The following is a 22,161-nucleotide window of genomic DNA, read 5'->3' as shown; positions in this document are numbered from 1 at the left end:
TTTGTCCCACACGCCATCAAACTGTTTAACTCCTCTCTGGAGGGGAGAGGGAGGGGAAACAGGAGGACAAAGGAGGGAACAACTAAGCTGTAGTGCCTCTGCACCTCACTGTGCAATACCTTGTGCAATACTTTTGTAAATAGTCAACAGTGCAATAGACTCAATACTTGAAATGTGCAATTCACTTGTATTTTTATTTTTTATTCCTATTTATTCTATTTATCCCCTTTGTATATTTTATTTATATTTGTCTCTGTATTTATATATGTGTGTGTGTGTGTGTGTGTGTGTGTGTGTGTGTGTGTGTGTGTGTGTGTGTGTATATATATATATATATACACACACACACACACACATATATATATATATATATATATATATATATATATATATATATATATATATATAACAATTCTGTAACTGTAACTTCGGTCGTTGCTGTGCTTTTTGGAAGTCGAATTTCCCAGAGGAACCCACCCGAGGGATTAATAAAGTTCTATCGTATCGTATCGTATTTCCCCAGCATCCCTTGGATATAGGGATGGAAGTCAAGTAGTTCCCAGTAGTTTAATTCCTCTGGAATTGTTACTTTGATTTTCTATCGATTCTACTTGCACTCACGCTACAACCAGCTTATTTCAATTCTTGTGCAAGAGGTAGAATATAGTGGCGCGGTCTGCAGCATGGATACACCCATTACTTTTATTTTTTAAAAAGGACATGAGCACAATGCAGGGCAAACTGTGTCCAGAACAGAAACAACTGCATCATGCTGCTAATGCTTTCTCAGGTAGAATCACCGTGGCACTTTAACCTCCGAAGACCCGTTTTTAATTTTTCTTTGCTATTTGGGCTGATTGGGACCTGATGAATGTAAAAACAAAGAATCACCAGATTTTATTTTATTTTTTTACCTGATTTTTGTTTCTGAGAAAAATGAGAGCCACATATGAGGACATTCGTTTTAAATTTTGATAGAACAGTGGCAGTATAATGTCCTCGTAAGTGGATATCAGGCCCCTGAGGGCATCAGTCACTGGCAGGGAGTGTGGTGAGGGGAGATAGGCCTTGGAGGGCCTGGGAGTTCCCAGAGAGATGGAGTCTAAGACCCGACCTGACATATAGACACAGACAAACAGGCACACACAGACACAAACATGCATTCCCACCCTCATGCACACATATACAAACACTCAGCACTCACCCAACGTAAGGATTGACATAAATGGTCATGTACACACAATCACACTCCCCAAACATACTCTATACCCCGGGTCCAGGTACCCTTGCCCCCAGAGGGGGAAACAGAACCCAGACCCAAGAGATGTTACCCTTCCCCCCGGGGTGGAGGCAAGCAGACCGTCCCAGGCTCCGCAGCAGCAGGGAGGCCAATCGGACAGCCAACATCTCCTCCCAGCCCCCCCGCCCCGATGGCTAGCAGAGAACGGGGGGGTGTGAAGACCCCATACCTCCCTCCTCCCGCTCATGTGTAGTGTTGCTGCGTGTTGTTTAAAGTGCATTTAAAACAAGGGAGAGCATGGTGCTGCTGCCAGAGAGCAGCAGGTGTTAGCACGGCCCCTCCCGAGAACCCTCAATGTCTACATGGATTTAAAATTGAGAGGTGGGCACCGGTGCCAGAGGTAGGTTTGAGTACACAGACCGTCCACCGGACGCCGTTAACGTGCCCACCCTCAAGGCCCTATATATATATGTGTGTGTTATGAGAGTGTGAGTAATGTGGATGTCTAAGTTGTGAGATAAAATTGACGCACAGGTGGCCAGAAGGGGACAGGGGGGGGGGGGATGTCTCCCCTGCAACCTTGTGACACACCCGCACCCCAAGGCCCTACCTGTGTGGGTGAGTGTGGTGGAGCGGGAAGAGGGAGGTAGCCGGGGATGGGGAGGAAAAGGAGGGAGGGGAGGATGCCCCTCCCTAGGGCCGGCTCCCCCGCTGACCCCAGTAGGCACCCCTGTCCTCTGGTACCCACCAAGGCAAGGGAGCCCAGGTCCATCCAGACCGGGGCCTACGGTAGCACTGCCAAGCCCCACAGGACCCGGGGCAGCCCACCCTACCCCACCGCAGAGGAAACTGTACCCACCCCAACATTCAATCGTCTCCCAGACTACACAAGACAACAGACACCCAGGTTAAGTTTATTCTCCACCTCTCCTATGTCTCTCCCCCACCTGCAGAGTGGACTCCTGCAAGGATGGAACAACCTCCCCGCCAGTTGAAGAGCCCCCCAGTTAGGCCGATGCACAAGAGGCCCCCTGCGCCAGGGCTGAGCCCCCGTGTACCCACCCGCCCACCCAGGTTTCTACATTGGCTAGAATTAAGATTATTTTTATTTTTCCAGTTCATGAGGACCGTTTTCTTGGCGATGCATAGGGCAGTAAAAACCACGTGGACTGTATTCGTTTCTGTAGTGACCTCATCCAGTTTTCCCAGCAAGCACACTAAAGGGGAGGAATTTCCAACAACTGCTCACACTGTCATTTTACATTTCAGACACTTTGATAAGTCTTCACATATCTCGCGCCAAAACTTCTGCACTGGTGGACAGAACCAAAGAGCATGAATGTAATTGTCTGGTGTATTGCCTTGACAGTGTGAGCAGTTGTTGGAAGATGTAAAGCCCATCTTCAACATCCGATGACCTGTATAGTGCACTCTATGTAGTATTTTGTATTGTATTAATTGCAGACTGGGATTTTTAATCAATTTAAAGGTTTTTAAGCAAATCTGAGACCAGAAGTTTTGGTCTAAGCTGACTGATAAATCTGCTTCCCACTTTACAATAGGAAGGGATATTGATTCATCTAATTTAGAAAGTGTTCTGTATATTTTAGATAATAATTTGGGGGATTTAAGAGTAAGGAAATGTACCGCACTTGGTGGTGTTTGTAATTCAACTTGACTGAGGTTAAATTTCTTTTTTACTATGGATTTAATTTGTTGATATTCTAAAAATCTTTTCGGTGCATTGGTGGTTCTTGGTGTCCGGGGCTGGGCGCTCAGGTATGTACCAGCTCACTCCCGGTGGCTACCTGGCGGGGCCTGGCGCCTGTTGCTCAGTTAGGCCTCCTCCGGGTTGCGGGGGGCCCTCAGGCCTCCGGCCTCTGGGCCTGCGGCTCGGTTCACTCTGGCACAGCTGGCTGCCGGCAGAGCCGGCGGGCACGCCGGTGCAGCCCCCTCTGGCTTCTGCTCGGTGGCTACTGGGTGACCCCTCATCTGGGGCTCTCCTCAGCTCTTCTCAAGAGGGTGGCACGGATGCCCCTACGGTGGTCCTCCTTGGGCTCTCGCACTCTGGGGCCTCTGGATGTCTGGGGCCTGGATCTCCTCCATGCCTGCTTCATGCCCTGGGGGACGGGGCTATGGCTCTCTACATCCTCTTGCAGACCATTACATGGGGAAACCTTTTGAATACAAGTGCGCTGATCCACACAGGTGTGCACACGGGTGTTCACTGCTCGTAGACTTAAATTACACCTTTCTTGGCTGCAACTTCAAAGCACATTGTGCGCTGTCTGTCCTGCTTGCTGCACAACAACATTGAATATTTAGTATTTACTGCTGTTTACACTTAGCTAGATTAATGCGATGCTGTTGTGTTTAGTATGTTGCTTTGGGTTTTTTTTGCTTGTTTTCTATTCTTCTTCTCTCAACAGGTGATCCAGGAGATTTTTTTTTCTCCCCCCCTTTCTCGCTGTCCCTCTCCCCTTCTGTTTTTCTTTTCCTTCATCGTTCTTTCTCCCTTTCCTATCCCTCACTCATGTCTGTCCCGTCTGTAACAACTGGAAATAAAATATAATAAATAATAAAAACAAAGGTCGATCAAATGGACCAATACGGCAATGCCACGATGATCCATTTGGCAAAATAAATCCATTGGGTATCCTTGTTGGTCTTCAGACAACAATTCTGACGGCTAAAGAACCAAATGGGACAGGCAAAAAAAAAAAAAAAAGTGGATATCAGGCCGTTGTAGAGCAAAATGAGGTATTTTGGTCTAGACATCCCAGAATGTGATGACCACAAATGTGGACGCCAGGTCCTAGGAGGTTAAAGTCTCTTTTTGCTGGTTTTCATCTTTGCTTTGTGCTGTTGTATTCATACTATTTGTGTTGGTGTGTGGGACTGTAGCATAAAAGTTTATATTTTTAAATTGTAACTATGACGCAATGGGTTGAAACACAAAAATAACATAATTAGTAGTATAACAAATTACTTTCTCCTGGGAATAATTAAGTAATGTACTGTATTGCTTTGAAGAAGCTTGTTTTGTGTAATACATTACTTTCTTTTCCAACACTGATCACAACAAATAGGGGAAATAGCTCCAACATTTGACCGCATGAATGCAATTCATTTGCATGAATGTAATGTGTTGGGTATGCTGCTTAGAGATGGTGGTGAATCTCAAAGCAGAGCCAATGAGAACCAATCACCGTTGTTGACAAGTAATCACAAACAGGCCATTTAGTACATTGATTAAAGTTATACCTGATAATATTCTGATCAGTACTAAGCAATTATCATGATTATCAGCAAAATCAATTCTGTGTTTAACAATTGCAACATACCATTTTTCTCATGGAGAATCATGTATAATTGCCATGTGGAGCTGTGTGGCAGGATTGGACCCAAATGCTTGACTCATAGATGGAAGGTAAAACTAAAGGTAGCAGCTTTATTTCTGGGAAAATAGTGCAAAATATAAACTCACAAAAAACAAACTAAACTGGAAAAAATGGAAACTAGAAACAAAACACTGGGACCTGAAAACTCAAACAACAGGAAACTAGAAATGCAGAGAGACTTGCACACATGAGGAGGTACAACACGACAGAGGGCAAAGGCAAACACAGGCTTACATAAACAGAGGAGTAATGAGTCACATGCGATGAGTTCAGAATTCAGTCTCTTTCAATCCTGCCTTTCTCAACAATGCCGTTGATGTGTTTCGTCCTTTAATGAAATTCTAGTGAAGAGCTGAAACAGAGCTGACATCAGAATATCACTCGTTATCTTGGGGTAACATGAACTGTCCTTAGGACTGAATGGTTGCTGGTTTCAATGGAAACTGATATAATTTGTGGACAGTGCAGCGTTCGATACTGTCGACCATCATATCCTATTAGAGTGATTAGAGCACGCTGTAGGTATTACAGGTACTTTACTGCAGTGGTTTGGATCATTTCTACCTAATAGACTCCATTTTGCTCGTGTGTCCCCTTGGACTTAAATCTGGGACTCTCCACCATTTGACCTTGGAACTGAAGAAGCTTCTCACATGAGAGAAGAAACGTCTTCAGGAAACTTAAAGAAGTCCAGACGCTTTTCTTTCCAAGCTCCTTAGACTCTACTGCACTTCCTCTTTGAATCTCAACAAACACAAAAATCTGGTCAAAATTCAAGCATTACAGTTATTCCATTAAATGTGTTACATGTTCTCCTTCACTATATTAATTTGATTTATACTTAATTATATTTGATTCAAGTTATATACGATTAACCATTAGCAGAAATCATATATAGATATACTAGCAGAGATGGGCAGTAACACATTATTTCTGATTACTTGTTAAATTAAAAAGACCAACTTTACACAAACATCACATTGGGGAGACACGTCAGAAAGGTCGGCTGATAGGAAAAAAACAACGAAAATACATAACATGAGGTAAGAGGAGGAGAAAAAAAACTCCACTCAGACTGAGCTCCTAGTGGGAGAACAGTTTGATAACAGAAAAAACACCTCAGCACAAAAAGCACATGACTATCAATACACCATAGAAACACAAGACAAGCAACAGGGGCGGGTAAAGGGTAAGAGAGAGCCGGTGTAGACAGCGCATCCAGTCCTGCAGCATGTCTGAGCTGGTCCAGTCGACCGCCATCTTCCCCGGGAGGGGACAAGCATCGAAGGCGTTTGGAAAGGGAGGGGGGATGAGTGTGTGCTTATCAGTGTGTGTGTGTGTGTGTCCAGAGTTCAGCTGAGACAGTGTCCTTCGCCCTGCCAGGCTAAGTAAACAGTCTTCCAGCCAACCCAGGTGGCCTTGCATGGAATGGGAAGGAACAGACTAAACGCAGTCGTTATCAGGGTGTTTTGTTCAGCTCCGAGAGGGTCTCCGCATGAAGTGATGATAGTTTTTACTTTAGTGCGAACAACTTATATGAATTTCAAAGCAGTTCTAACAGTCCAACACAGGTCTCTCAATCTCCCGTTGGAGAGCCGCGAGCTTCTCCATGATGTTATCCAAACTTACGTTCCGTGATGTTGTCGTTCTTTTTGCTCAAAGAGCAGGTTCTGAGAACTCACAACCGCAGTGCACTTCCCCAAGATGTGATCGAATTTGAGCTCAAAGGTGTTATTCGAGCTGGCCTCTCCAGATGTAATCCAGTTTTTCACTCAGAGGTCTTGTTCTGAGTGTTCACGGCAGCCGTGCGTTCTCCAAGATCTTCTCCGTGCTGACTCAATGAGCCCATTTTGAGAAACTCACGCCTCGTCCCATCATTTCAATCCCAGCGGGCAGCCTTGTGGGGGTTTGACCAGCCGGTTCCTTAATTCAAATTGTCTGGCGCTATCAACCATGCTACATTCAAAGTAATTAAAATCAATTTAAAATGACCATCTTGAACACAGCTGCATGCTTATATGTACTGATTTGCTGCCATGTGATCACAATAGGCAACTGAACAGACATACCTAACAAAGTATAAATGTGTAAATATATAATTCTGTGGAGGACATGGATCAAAGTGACACTATTACTCAATAAGAAATCAAGTGGATTTGTGGAAGTGAACTGTTGACCATTTAAGTTTGTAATTAAGTAAAAATTTGTGTTACTATGAATTAGTAAGTGTGCAACGCATGACACCCCTAGATCGGGTGTGTTGACCAGTAAGACTTCTCAGTGTGTACAGTATTTTTTCCCCTTTTAGCCACATCTCAAGGTGCGTTATGTGTTTTCTTCCCATCTTTCACGTATGTATTTATGCCAGTCTATTGTACTCCATCTGCTCCACCTCTATTCCACCTCTGCCTCTGGACACTAATCTCTCTGCTCTTGTCTCTCGCTTCAATATAGGCCTCCTGAGCCAGTTTACAGCACTGTGAACAAACTAAGTGACAAAGTGCCCTCCCCCCGACACTATTCCTCAGTGGAGTGTGACAAAAGCATCTTCCACTCTGCCCCACTCCCTAACTATATCTTAAGTCTGTTTCCTGACTTGGATATCACCAGGTACTTTCAACCACCACCCTCACTACCTTTCTGCACTGTACCACTTGTATCCCATCTAACTATGTGAATAGCATGCCATGTTATTATATAATTACCTTATTTCTTCTAATGCATTTGTTGTTTACTCCCTTGGGAACCTTGTCGTGATATTGTTTTTCTCAAGCCTTCCTCCTTTCTGCTGTTCTCTCTTTCTTTAGGACATTGATTTTTCAGGGTCATGACCTTATTCATTATCAAAGTTAGACCGAAGATGGAGGAAAATAAAGATGTGTTTGAGTAAGGTAGCTAATGTAAGCAGAGGGTAAGGAGTCCTCTGCTGACATTAGTGGAAAAAACATGTATTGTTGTAATACATAGCTCTTGTGGCCACAAGTTATTAATACATAGCCACAATATCAATAACTGATGGCCATGGTGTAGAAACGTTTGGAAATGCAATAACCAATATTTTTGGCAACACTCTTCTAACTTACAGTCACAAGTTACTTACTCATGGCCTTCCATTACTAACTCATTGACTGCCACAGCCAGGCAAAGGGAACCAAGAACAGGACACAAACATATATTTACGATTTTATTTACTTAGAGGCAGATTATAAGTCAAAATGGAAATAGACTGCAGGTAAGGCTGTTGAGCTGGACAGAGTTGGCAGGTGAGCAGGGTGGTCCTGAAACGGAGTCCTTACTGAGACTAAAAGATCGCTGCCTGAGGCACTGTGCCTCCCCCTTCTGCCTTAGCTGGAATGGATCGATGTAGGTCATGGATGCATGGGGACTTCCCCTTTTCTCGTTCCCCATTCCTTTCGCTCTCCCCCGTGTGCTGCGTTGGCCAGCACGGTGCATGTCCGGGGTCCTCCTGAAGGAATTTGTGTCTGAGTCCTGTGTTCACCCCTCTGGGGTGGGGTGGGCACCTTCTGCTCTGCCAGGAGATGGCAGGGGTGACGGGGATGGGTGCCACCCCTGCCCCCTCTCGGTTGTGTCGGCTGGTATCCTGGGCTCTGGGTGTGTTTGCTGTCCCGTGTAGCCAGCATGTGAACAACCCTATGTCCTGTTGTTTTTTCCATTTTCTGCTCTGTTCTTGCTTGAGTGTTTGGTTTCTGAATGTCATTGTGCATTTTGTTTTCTAAGATAGTAGATAGCTGTTGGTAGTGTTCAAATTCGATTGTTGGTGAGGAACTTGCACACAGGCTCATAAGGACTTTGACCTCAAGGTCATGTTTCTAAAGCCGTTGTTACCACGATAACTTGAGAAAGATGTCACCCTGGACTTTTAAAATACCATATGTGTTTCTATTAAAAATCTCTAACAGGTTTGAATCTCAGTGGCCTCAACCTCAACGTCAGAGATAAAATTTTCTGAAGATCTTGTGAATGTGGTACCTCTAGAAGGAGGTCACATAGGCTTTTCAGATTTAACATCCATAACATCCAAAATCCATTTTACATTTTAAGCTGGGTAATTGATCTGTGGCAAATGCAGGGCTCAGCTAATATGGATATTTTCAACTGGATCAGTTGAACTTTCATAGAATTTCATAGAACCTTGGTGGTTCTTTACACTATACATTAGTGGTGCAACGGTTAGGATAGGATGGGAGGCAGAGCCTTCAGTTTTCAGGCCCCTCTTCTGTGGAACCAGCTTCCAGTTTGGATTCGGGAGACAGACACTATCTCTACTTTCAAGATTAGGCTTCAAACTTTTGCTAAAGTATATAGTTAGGGCTGGACCAGGTGACCCTGAATCCTCCCTTAGTTATGCTGCAATAGACGTAGGCTGCCGGGGGATTCCCATGATGCATTGAGTTTTTCCTTTCCAGTCACCTTTCTCACTCACTATGTGTTAACAGACCTCTCTGCATTGAATCATATCTGTTATTAACCTCTGTCTCTCTTCCACAGCATGTCTTTATCCTGTCTTCCTTCTCTCACCCCAACCAATCACAGCAGATGGCCCCGCCCCTCCCTGAGCCTGGTTCTGCCGGAGGTTTCTTCCTGTTAAAAGGAAGTTTTTCCTTCCCACTATCATCAAAGTGCTGCTCATAGGGGGTCATATGATTGTTGGGTTTTTCTCTGTATCTATGAAGCGCCTTGAGGTGACTTTTGTTGTGATTTGGCGCTATATAAATAAAATTGAATTGAATTGAATCGGATCACAGTTTTAAGTCACGGATCCGATCAATTTTCAGATCAGCAAAAAAAGAAAAAAGACAAAAATTGAACATTTACTTATTTACTTATTTAAGTATTTTTTTGCCTGTTAAAAACATTCAACTCTAGACTCATTCCATGCAATTATTAAAAAACAAATTATGGTACAATATAGGGCTTTGTATCTACCACTCAATTCAATTCAATTCAATTTTATTTATAAAGCACCAAATCACAACAACAGTCGCCTCAAGGCGCTTTATATTGTAAGGTAGACCCTACAATAATACATACCGCTCATTATATCGCACTCTGCTGTGATATGAGCTGTCACGGTCACGTAGCTTTCCGTTGTCCCGGAGGTCCACCCATTTGTAGTAGTTAGGGCAACAGAATATGCCTGGGACATTTCAGCCATAACTTAAATCTTTTTCTGATCATACATGCTTGGAATGATCTTGCCACTAAAGTGGACACGCAACGAGATATCATAGCGTGGCTCGTTCATCCTAGTTTAAACCCCTTGTTTTGCACAAAGGAATACGGCCTCCCGTCTGCAGCTAAACACCCCAATAGCTTTTGTAATAGCTTTAGCCCGGTCGGATTGGGCAGCAAAGGGCTGCTTAAATACTGCAAACTCCTCTGCTCCTCCACTCACTCCACTCCACTTCGCTAGCGCTGACCATAACTATTGCTTGACAGACCCACCACGCCACCATACACATATTTTTTTTTCTTCTTTTTCGAATCTTAGGAACCGTGGAGTGGGATCGGTTCAGATTACGGATCAACCATGATCCGTTGCACCACTACTATACATGCTTCCCTTTGGCAGTATAATTTGAAGACATGGCATACATTTTTATTGCTATGCAGGTAATGCCCATTTATATCTGTAAATGAAGCATCCTTGTCAGGTGCCCAAAACACCTGAACAGGCTCCTTTTGATGTGGAGGAGCAGCGGCTCTACTTTGAGCCACTTCAGATGGCTGAACTGTCTCTTAAGGTGGGCATACACTGTGCAATTTTTGGCCCATTTAGAAATGATTATTCAGTCGTTTTAAGTATCGGCCTGAGTTTCGCCTTAATCGTGAGTTGTGCATCATCGTGTAATATACATGGGGTAACGAGAAGCGATTAACACCTCACGACCAGCTCCCAATCAGCAATCGTATCGTCGCAAGAAAATCAAACCTGTTTGAAATCCTGTCGCCCCTCATGAGGGTGTCAACAAAACCCACCCTGCACATGGACAAACACAGAAATGGAAGTGAAAAAGATGGAGCAGCATGGCAGTGCAGCGTGTGATCTGGACACAAGCGATGGAGGCACAACTTGTAGAACTATGGCAAGCTCATCCGAGCCTTTTCGATGTGGCCTCACAAAATTATCACGACCGCAACAACCGTGAAAAGAGCTGGATGGACATTGCTGCTCAATCACAGCTGCCTGGTCAATGTTTTTCATTAGCGATTTAGCAAAGTTGATGTGGTGGTGTGTCTGTGTGAGTGAAAGACAGAGAGAGAGGGAGGGAGAGTGAGAGACAGATTTTGTGTTATAAGCTTCATATTACCACTTCATATTATAGATGCACAGTGTGAGCACTCAGGTGGCATAAGAGCATCGGGCCGTATAGTGTGAGACCCTGCATTATGACCTACGAACTTCTAACCCCTGTGATTCAGTCGTACAGTTTGAGCAGGAGCTGAATAACATGACTGAAAAAAATCGCACAGTGTTTGCCCGGCTTAAAAGAGAGGCCAGCCACCCTTCGAAGGAAGCTCATTTCTGCCACTTGTATATGTTAGGTCCTTCTTCCAGTCACTACCCACAGCTCATGACCATAGCTCAGGGTAGGGACGTAGAGCGACTGGTAAATTGAGAGCTTTGCTTTTTACACTCAGCTCTCTCTTTACCATGACGGACCAGTACAGCGTCCGCATCACTGCAGACGAAGCACCAATCTGGCTGTTGATCTCCCGCTCCCTTCTCTGGTCAGTCGTGAACAAGACCCAGAGATGCACTCCGCCCTTTTCCGGCTCAGGACCATAGCCTCAGATTTAGGTGCTGATTCTCATTCCCACTGCTTCACACTTGGCTGAATGGCTGTGAACCGTTCCAGTGCGAACTGTAGACTATCACCTGATGAAGTCACCAGAACCTCATCATCTGCGAAAAGCAGAGATGAGATTCTGAGGCCACTCAAATGAAAGCCTTCCTCCACTATGCCTACAAATTCGGTCCATAAAAATTATGAACAGAATCGGTGACAAAGGGCAGCCCTGGCAGAGTCCATCACCTACCGGAAAAAAGTCAAACTTATTGCCGGATATGCAGACCAAGCTCTTGCAACAGTTGTATAAAGATCGAATGGTCCATAGCAATGTCCCAGACACCTCATACTCCCGAAGCATCTCCCACCACTGACACTCCGAGAGACACGGTTGAATGCCTTTTCCAAGTCCAAAAGACACATGTAGACTGGTTGGACAAACTCCCATACGCCCTCAAGTATCCTCGAGAAGATAAAGAGCTGGTCCAGTGATCCATGACCAGGACGAAAACCACATTGTTCCTCCTGTTTCCGAGATTTGACTAACGGACAAACTCTCCTTTCCAGCACCCTGGCATAAACGTTCCCACGAAAGTTGAGGAGTGTGATCTCCTGTAGTTGGAATACACCCTCCAGTCCCTCTTCTTAAAGATTTGCAGACTGGGGTGGTGGTTCCCATTCAGACGTACCGCCCTGATCTCCACGCAAGTCTCCAGAGGTGTGTCAGTCAAGACCTACAACATACAGAGACTACAGGAACTCAGGGTGAACCTTGCAGCCAAGGAGGTGTGTAACTGCCTCAGTGACCTAACCTCTGGAGATAGAAGAGTCTTCCCCTTGCCCCCAGACTCTGCTTCCTCCACAGAAGACATGCCAGTGGGATAAAGGAGGTCCTTGAGGTATTCCTTCCACCACCCGACAATTTTAAAGTTGAAGTCAGCAGTGCTCCACCCAGACTATACACAGTGCATGTAGAACACCACTTTCCCCTCCTGAGTCACCTGACGGTTTGCCAGGATCCCTTCAAAGCAGTCCGAAAGTCTTTTTCCATGGCCTCTTTGAAGTCCTCTCACATCACTAGTTTTTGCTTCAGCCACTGCCTGAGCCGCATTCCTTTTGGCCTGTCGGTACCTATCAGCTGCCTCTGAAGTCCCACAGATTAGCCAAGCCCGGAAGGACTCCTTCTTCAGCCTTGTGGCTCCCTTCACCTCTGGTGTCCACCATTTGGTTTGGGCATTACCACCACAACAGGCACCAACCACCTTGCGGCTGCAATTCAGTCAGGGGGTCCGGCAGTCGAGGTGCTGAACATGGTCCATTTGGACCGGGGCCTCTGCCTGGCCTTACTATACATTTGATGTGCCAGGTTTGTCCAACATCCTCCCCCGCCAACTGATCCAACTCACCACCCGGCGGTGATAACTTGACAGCTCAGCCCCTCTCTTGTGTCCAGAACATACGGGTGCAGGCAAGTCTGCTGGACCAGACAGGGTGAGTCCCTGTGTCTTCAAGGCCTGTGCCCCCCAGCTTTATAGAGTCTTTCATAAACTGTTCATGATGAGTCTGAGTCTGCAGAGGGTCCCAGTGCTGTGGAAGATGTCAGGCCTCGTTCCTGTACCAAAGATGCGACATCCCAGTGGTTCCCAGGATTACTGACTTCTGAAGTCTTAAAAGACTGATGATATGTGTGTCCTCAACATTGTGTGTCTGACAAGGTGATCAGCAACACAGGGGCACCACAAGGGCTGTCCTCTAAACCACAGACTTCACCACTACAAAGAAACCTGCCATGTTCAGAAGTTTTCTCATGACTCTGCTGTGGTTGGATGCAGCAGTGAAAGTGAAGAGACAGAGTACCGGGCTGTGGTTGACTCCTTTATAACATGGTGCAAGCAGAATCACCTGCAGCTCAATGTGACAAAGACAAAAAATTGACCCTAACTTGAGGAGGACCAGGAAACCAGTGGCGCCTCTTTCAGTCCAGAGGGTAGATGTGGACATCGTGGTGGACTATAAATACCTCAGAGTACACATTCTCTATGCTGTTGCATAGAGAGGGTTGCAAATGCCAACAGACTTAATAAACGGATTCGCAAGGCCAGTGATCTTGTGAGGATGGAGCTGGACTCTATTAAGGTGATGTCAGAAAGGCAGATGTTATCTCCATGTGGTTATCTCCTTGTACAACTCCTCCATCTAATGCACAGTGCAATAGTTACACCCTCCTCTACAGTGATAACTGCTCTGCCCTCTTGAGTCAGTGCCTCCATTCTTCCAGGGCTAGTTTAACGGCTAGGAGTTTTTTGTCATCACTGTCATACTTCTTCTCTACAGGGGATAAACTACGTAAAAAGAAAACACACATATGCAGGTTATCATCTATTTGATGTAAAAATTTAGGTCCCCCTCTGTATTAAGAGATATTAAGAGAGTGGAACTATTGCAGTGTGTACTCGTGCTGGGACTCAGCCTGTCTGGTCATGCATACTTACCTGAGTATAGTGTTTCTGAACGTGGTCGTACGTGAAAGTGATGGGTGGCGGAGAGGTGTCGGGTTTTTCACTGGAGGCGAAGGTGCAGTAAGGAGAGAAAGGGAGAGAGAGTGGTGTGGCTGTGGACTGCAGGCTCACCACAGTTAAGTCAGTAGGAGCTGAGCATTGACTGCAGTATCAAATCAGTTGAAGAACAAATTCAAGTCACTGGCTCTGTCCCCAGCAGCTTCTCTTCTATTGGATGGTTTGAATCCTTAATGACACTCCAGACCTCTCTGCTGTTTTGCTGGAGTTTCTGCTCTAGCTTTCTCCTGTTATTGTTCTTAGTTTCTCTGATCTTGCCGCTCAATAATCCCATTCTCAGCTCCACTTTATTTCTCACTCTGAAAAACATCCCCTTGTTATTGAGGAGGTCTTTGATGTCATTAGTCGCCCATGGCTTGTTATTTGGGTAGCAGAGAGTCGGAGCTGGGACAGTGGAGCTAGTGCAGAAGGTTATGTTGTTAACAAGAACTGCTTATCAATTGCAGAGCTTTCCCAGTCAGCTCGAACAGTTTGGAAGCCTTCAATTGATACATTGTCATTGAGAATATCCTGTACAGTGCACCGTTCAACCAATATGTTTGCTCAATATGTTTGGTAGAGAACACTATTAAACAAATAAGAGGCAGAACAGGCTGAAATACGCTGCATGCAGCAGTGTTATGCAAACTCCACTAATAACCATGGACAACTTGTCATTTTATTCTGTCAGAATACGATCTTCCTCTAACTATCATGTATCCTGTATTCATTATTTCATCATTATCCTGATGAAAATCTGGAATCTGTTCCAGATTGTAATTACTGTATTGTAATTTTGTAACTAGTGCTGTAGTATTGTTTGGTCTTTTCTTGCTGTTGTCAAAGCAATTTACTCAATGATGCTGAGAGAAGTAACTGTGGTCGATCTTGTGTATATGAAAGATGATAAATAAGGGGCTGGTTGAATTTAAAATTAGCCAATTTTTGTTGATCTCCTGCAATATTTAGGTCGTGCTCTGTAATATAAAAGTCAACATAGATTATTTGCTTGGTGTTTGCCAGGAAACATGATAATATTCATTTTGTGCATAAAAATGTGTGGTTGTTATAGGTGTATAAATGCTACACATGAGTAATTTTACCCTACTGATTGGTAGGGTAAAATTACTATGACATCATAATATCCCTGCTTTTGTGGTAAAAAGTATACAGTGTTTTCAATATGTCATAGTGTTTCCCTCTGCATGGCCTCTAAACCTGTCCCTGCTCTTTCTGCTCAGTATGTAGGATGTGTAGTTACTCCTTTAGTAATTGCTGATACTGTACTAAATGAAGCCCATTATCACTGGTGGAGGTCAGAGTCACTGAACTGGAGATGTGTCCATAGTGAATTATGTTCCAGGGGCCAGAGCAGCAATGAAGATGAAGGCAAATTACAGAAAATCATCATTCAAGCAGTAGTGACACATGGTTCCATCAATCTGAGTTCACTAACATGAATACTGAATCGTGTGTAACCTTTCCGGAAACAATGTCAGACTTTTCTTTCGCTGCATGTTCTCCTTAAGTTGCTGGTTGTCTGGCTTTATAGATTATTGATGTTAGGAGAAAGGAATCCATTGCACTATGAATGGTGCAGCTCTCGTTTCTGGCCAGATTTAAAACTTAAAAACTCCTTTGTCCCACACGCCATCAGACTGTTTAACTCCTCCCTGGAGGGGAGAGGGAGGGGAAACAGGAGGACAAAGGAGGGGGGAACAACTAAGCTGTAGTGCCTCTTCACCTCACTGTGCAATACCTTTTGTGCAATACTTTTGTAAATAGTCAACAGTGCAATAGACTCAATACTTGAAATGTGCAATTCACTTGTATTTTTATTTTTATTCCTATTTATTCTATTTATCCCCTTCGTATATTTTATTTATATTGTCTCTGTATTTATATATATGTGTGTGTGTGTATATATATATATATATATATATATATATATATATATATATATATATATAATATTCTGTAACTCTGTAACTTCTGTCGGTGCTGTGCTTTTTTGGAAATCGAATTTCCCAGAGGAACCCACCCGAGGGATTAATAAAGTTCTATCTAATCTAATCTAATCTAATCTAGATTTATTAAATTACCCAAAATGACTATCCAGAGTTGGGACCTGGAAGCAGCACCATAGATTAACTCCTGTTATTTCCCCTAAACCCCATTCCACATAGAGACTGTGTCTGTCCTAGACCACCAAAGAAAATCATCAAGAAATGCTTTAAAATTAAAAATTACAAAGAAAGAACAATCTAGTATCATCAAGTGCACCAAAGGGTAAAACAGCAAACTGTGGATTATTAACCATTAGGTCTCTTTTTGTACATGAATTAATAATCAATTAACATATTGATTTACTCTGCTTTACAGAAACCTGGTTAGAGCAAAATGATTATGTTAGTTTAAATGAATAAACACTCCTGAGTCATAGTAACTATCAGAATCCCTGAGGCACAGGCCGAGGAGAGGGTGTGGCAGCAATTTTTCACTGCACCTTCTTATTCAACCAAAAACCCAGACAGAGATGTAATTCATTTGAAACCCTGATGCTTAGCCTCGCCCACCCTAGCTGTAAAAGTCAAACAGTTTTATTCTGTTGCCCACCTGAGTTTCTGTCTGATTTCTCAGACTTTTATCTGATTTAGTGCTCGGCTCAGATAATTGTGGGTGATTTTAACATCCATCTAGATGTTAAAAATGACAGCCTCAATAATAATAATAATAATAATACATTTTATTTGAAAGTGCCTTTCAAAGTACTCAAGGACACTGTACACAGCAGAATAATAAAAGCAGCATAAAAGCAAGCAGTTTACATAATCATACAAGCATAAGACATAAAACAAATTTACAGTGGTTGCAAAAGTATTCGACCCCCTCGAACTTTCCCACATTCTGTCACATTACAGCCACAAACATGAATCAATGTTATTGGAATTCCACATGAAAGACCAACACAAAGTGGTGCACACGTGAGAAGTGGAACGAAAATCAGACATGATTCCAAACATTTTTACAAATAAATAACTGCAAAGTGGGGTGTGTGTAATTATTCAGCCCCTGAGTCAACACTCTGTAGAACCACCTTTTGCTGCAGTTCCAGCTGCCAGTCTTTTAGGGTCTGTCTCTACCAGCTTTGCACATCTACAGACTGAAATCTTTGCTCATTCTTCTTTGCAAAACAGCTCCAGCTCAGTCAGATTAGATGGACAGCGTTTGTGAACAGCAGTTTTCAGATCTTGCCACAGATTCTGGATTGGATTTAGATCTGGACTTTGACTGGGCCAGTCTAACACATGGATATGTTTTGTTTTAAACCATCCCATTGTTGCCCTGGCTTTATGTTTAGGGTTGTTGTCCTGCTGGAAGCTGAACCTCCGCCCCAGTCTCAAGTCTTTTGCAGACTCCAACAGGTTTTCTTCCAAGACTGCCCTGTATTTGGCTCCATCCATCTTCCCATCAACTCTGACCAGCTTCCCTGTCCCTGCTGAAGAGAAGCCCCCCCAGAGCATGATGCTGCCACCACCATATCTGACAGTGGGGATGGTGTGTTCAGAGTGATGTGCAGTGTTAGTTTTCCTCCACACACAGCGTTTTGCATTTTGGTCTCATCTGACCAGAGCAGCTTCTTCCACATGTTTGCTGTGTCCCCCACATGGCTTGTGGCAAACTGCAAACGGGACTTCTTCTGGTTTTCTGTTAACAATGGCTTTCTTCTTGCCGCTCTTCCATAAAGGACAACTTTGTGCAGTGCACGACTAATAGTTGTCCTGTGGACAGATTCCCCCACCTGAGCTGTAGATCTCTGCAGCTCGTCCAGAGTCACCATGGGCCTCTTGGCTGCATTTCTGATCAGCGCTCTCCTTGTTCGGCCTGTGAGTTTAGGTGGACGGCCTTGTCTTGGTAGGTTTACAGTTGTGCCATACTCCTTCCATTTCTGAATGATGGCTTGAACAGTGCTCCGTGGGATGTTCAAGGCTTGGGAAATCTTTGTGTAGCCTAAGCCTGCTTTACATTTCTCAGTAACTTTATGCCTGACCTGTCTGCTGTGTTCTTTGGACTTCATGGTGTTGTTGCTCCCAATATTCTCTTAGACAACCTCTGAGGCCGTCACAGAGCAGCTGTATCTGTACTGACATTAGATTACACACAGGTGCACTCTATTTAGTCATTAGCACTCATCAGGCAACGTCTATGTGCAACTGACTGCACTCAGACCTAAGGGGGCTGAATAATTACGCACACCCCACTTTGCAGTTATTTATTTGTAAAAATGTTTGGAATCATGTCTGATTTTCGTTCCACTTCTCACGTGTGCACCACTTTGTGTTGGTCTTTCACCTGGAATTCCAATAACATTGATTCATGTTTGTGGCTGTAATGTGACAAAATGTGGGAAAGTTCAAGGGGGCCGAATACTTTTGCAAGCCACTGTAAATAGCAGAGTGGAGAGGTTATGTGGGATAAGCTGTTATGAACAAGTGAGTTTTGAGTTGGGACTTAAAGAGAGAGAAGGAAGTGAGATTTCTTAAATCAGGAGGTCGGGAATTCCAGAGTCGAGGAGCTGAGCAGCTGAAAGCTCCCCATGGTGGCAAGACGAAGAGAGGGGACAGAGAGAGAAAGAGAAGAAGAAGATCTGAGACACAGAGATGGGGCGGTGATCTGAACCAGAACAGAGAGATATGGAGGGGAGAGATGATGAATAGCCTTAAATGTGTACAACTACTGTGTACAAGTACTGTCGAGGATGACACCCAGAGTTTTCACAGAGGAAGAAACGGAGACCGGCGAGTTATTGATAGTAACAGAGAAACTGTTGGTTCTGGATAATGCTGATTTAGTCAACAAAGCATTTAATCTGTTATTAGACTCAACTGGCTTCTCTCAAAATGTTGCAATTTGGAGCTTTACAATAAGCTATATAAATAAAACTGAATTGAATCAAATTCTCTCAAATGGATATGTACCACAGGCCTTCAAGCTGGCTGTAGTTAAACCTTTACTCAAAAAGCATCTCTAGACCCAGCAGTCTTAGCTAATTATAGGCCAATCTCCAACCTTCCTTTCATATCAAAAATCCTTGAAAGAGTAGTTGTCAAACAGCTAACAGATCATCTGCAGAGGAATGGCTTATTTGAAGAGTTTCAGTCAGGTTTCAGAGCTCATCACAGCACAGAAACAGCTTTAGTGAAGGTTACAAATGATCTTCTTATGGCCTCTGACAGTGGACTCATCTCTGTGCTTGTCCTGCTAGACCTCAGTGCAGCATTCGATACTGTCGACCATAATATCCTATTAGAGCGATTAGAACATGCTGTAGGTATTACAGGTACTGTGCTGCAGTGGTTTGTATCATATCTATCTAATAGACTCCAGTTTGTGCATGTAAATGGAGAGTCCTCTTCACACACTGAGGTTAATTATGGAGTTCCACAGGGTTCAGTGCTAGGACCAATTCTGTTTACATTATACATGCTTCCCTTAGGCAGCATCATTAGAAGACATACCATACATTTACACTGCTATGCAGATGACACCCAGCTCTATCTGTCCATGAAGCCAGATAACACACACCAATGAGTTAAACTGCAGGAATGTCTTAAAGACATAACGTGCAGAGTCGTTTCTGACCAGGATATGTCCCTGAATATGCATAATAAACAAATGTGCAGAATGCTTACTTTCCCTTGCGCAGTAGCAGTTCCTAAATGCTGCCCCAAGAATATTGACTAGGGCTAGAAATAGAGCATATACTTCTCCTATACTGGCTTGTCCTATTTGGTTTTCTGCTAAAACCAGAATATAATTTAAAATCATTCTCATCACATAAGAAGGTCTCACTTTTAATCACATTTATAATCACATAAAGCTGGATGTTTAGACCTTTTACTCTCTCAGCTGTGTTAACACAGACCTGCCAGTTTCTTGAACTGGTTGTGATCAATTAATAATGTGCACGTTTTCCTACGTTTTCCCTCAACTTTAACTTTATAATAATAAGCTTTGATACAGCACTCTGTAGACAGCCAAAATTTTCAGCAACGACCTTCTGTGGATTACCATACCTGTGAAGGGTATTAACGATGATCATTTTGACAACTGTCAATATTCAGTGTTCATGTCTGTGAAGGTTGTCAGTCATCCAGGTCATCGTAGTCTAAGGAGCTTGGAAAGAAAAGCGTCTGGACTAGAACTAGAACTGAAGAAGCTTCATTTCTGAAAGAGGTGAAACATCTTCAAGCCACTTAAAGAAGTCCAGACACTTTTCTTTCCAAGCTCCTTAGATTCAGTACTCATAATCTTCAAATATTTTGAGATACATTAGTATATTCAAGTGTCTGTAAGTTTGTGACAGATGGAGCAAAAGAGCAAGCAAACCAGTGTGTGAAAGTGTGTAATATGATGAGGCTCCTTTTTCGTCAGCGCTAAATTGGGACAAGTGATCTAAGTAGAGCACTATCCCCCTGTGGAGCTCTGGCAGTCACTGAGCTTCAGTGTCTGCACAAAGCTTTACTCGAGCAATTGTGCAATTGTTGTCCACCTTTTAGTCTTCTTTCTGAGCTGAAGATGCTGAGACCTACTGACTCCCCTGAGCTTATGTATTATTTAAACTGTCTGCACAGGGAACCCAGGAAGGTAGTGCTCCACAAGAGTACCACGGGCTTGGGCTTCAACATCGTAGGTGGTGAAGATGGTGAGGGCATCTTTGTCTCCTTCATCCTTGCGGGAGGACCCGCTGACTTGAGTGGAGAACTGAGGCGAGGTGACCAGATTTTATCAGTGAGTATGCAAGAGCCACTATATCCACAGAGATTTACACATAGTAATGTTTCAAAATATGTTTAAGTTTTACCGAAATTATTGATGTAGAAATTCTGATGTCACCTGCGGTTTAATTCATTATGAAAAACCTTCACAGCTCAATAGCAGCCCTATTTGAGGGTCTTTACAGTATAAAGCATCCTGAGGCAGCTGTATTCAGTTTTTTATAGACTGAATTGAACTGAATATGCAAACTGCTTACAAACAAATCTGAATAAATAAGCTGTTTTTATTTGTTGCAGTCTGAATCTCTTTGTAATGCTCTGCACAAGTACAGGCTGACTTTTGTTAAATGTGTGTGTTCCAAGGACAATGATAAAGTGTGCAATAGTTCAGGTGGCCTAGATTTACTTTCAAAGCAAATGGATGGTGGGTTTTTTCTTCTGCAGTATTGCTCCAGTATGATAACAGATAGGTGCTGTGTGTCATAGTTTATTAGCAGGTTATTTTTTTAATTAAATCTATTAAATATGTGCATTTGTAATTGACAGCTATAAATACAAAACTAGTGTTTTTCATCTTTATTGCTTTAATTGTTAAAATAATTAATAATTAATGATGAAACAGAAATTTCCTTCATTGCCAGCGAAAGCTAGGAAAGGGATAGTAAAGGACTGCTAATTTGTCTAATATTAAGAAAACACCCAGCAGAACCTCTCACAGATAATTAGGCTATTCGGCAGCATGGGAGGATTAGGGGTAAAAAATAGCATTACATAGAGGCTAAGCCTTTCAGAAAGAAAGAAGGAGAAGGGGTTAAGATTGTGTCTGCAAGTTATTTTAAAACATTGTTTTTAAATCTAAATTTGCAAAGAATGCAGAGATTTAATCAAATAAACATGTATAACCATCTAGTCATGGCATGTCTCTGAAAACTACTGTCAGGAAAGAGCCATTTGATGCATCTACAATAAAAAAAAAACTGCCATCCAAAATAAAAATAAAACTTCTAAAGGGTCTTATCCTATTTGTAGACTAAGATGACTTGCAAAGACTGAGTTGTAGTTTGACTGTTCAAATTTTTTAATTCTTTGTGGAAATGATTGAACCTGTGTTTTCTGAGCTAACAAGGAAGGGAAACATCCAGCTGTGCAAAAAACTTGCACATCTGTGAAGATACTTTTTATATTAAACATGTTGAACATGTGCTGCCATCCAGACAATCTCCTTTACAAAAAGCTCTGCTAAACCAACAGCATGGCTGCTTTAAAACCCAGAGTCCAGTCCCATCGGTCAATAGTCCCGATCTGTCACGTTAGTGGTGGATCATGATTAAACTTCTAAACAAAAGGAAGCAGAAGCAGCTTGGCAGCTGAAAT

At 43.2% G+C, this 22,161-nt stretch overlaps 1 protein-coding gene across 8 annotated transcripts in view; it reads left to right on the top strand.

Annotated features, from left to right (window-relative positions):
• The window catches only part of LOC146699599 (disks large homolog 2-like), a 173,682-nt gene that overhangs the window by 117,556 nt on the left and 33,965 nt on the right, over positions 1-22,161 (top strand). For 7 of the 8 annotated variants that reach the window (XM_085469337.1, XM_085469335.1, XM_085469338.1 and 4 more), the window contains 2 exons: positions 7,096-7,251; positions 20,644-20,800. In XM_085469337.1, the coding sequence (XP_085325463.1) occupies positions 7,096-7,251; positions 20,644-20,800 (313 nt within the window). The remainder of the gene's footprint in view (positions 1-7,095; positions 7,252-20,643; positions 20,801-22,161) is intronic. The other variant, XM_085469336.1, reaches the window with a different exon arrangement.

This window comes from Copadichromis virginalis, linkage group LG10 (assembly GCF_057382275.1).
Source record: "Copadichromis virginalis isolate Kocher_CV1m ecotype Utaka linkage group LG10, C_Virginalis_male_GT1.1, whole genome shotgun sequence".
In the NCBI taxonomy this organism is placed as follows: Eukaryota; Metazoa; Chordata; class Actinopteri; order Cichliformes; family Cichlidae; genus Copadichromis; species Copadichromis virginalis.
Note: the sequence above shows the minus strand (reverse complement) of the source record. Positions and strands in the feature narration are given on the sequence as shown.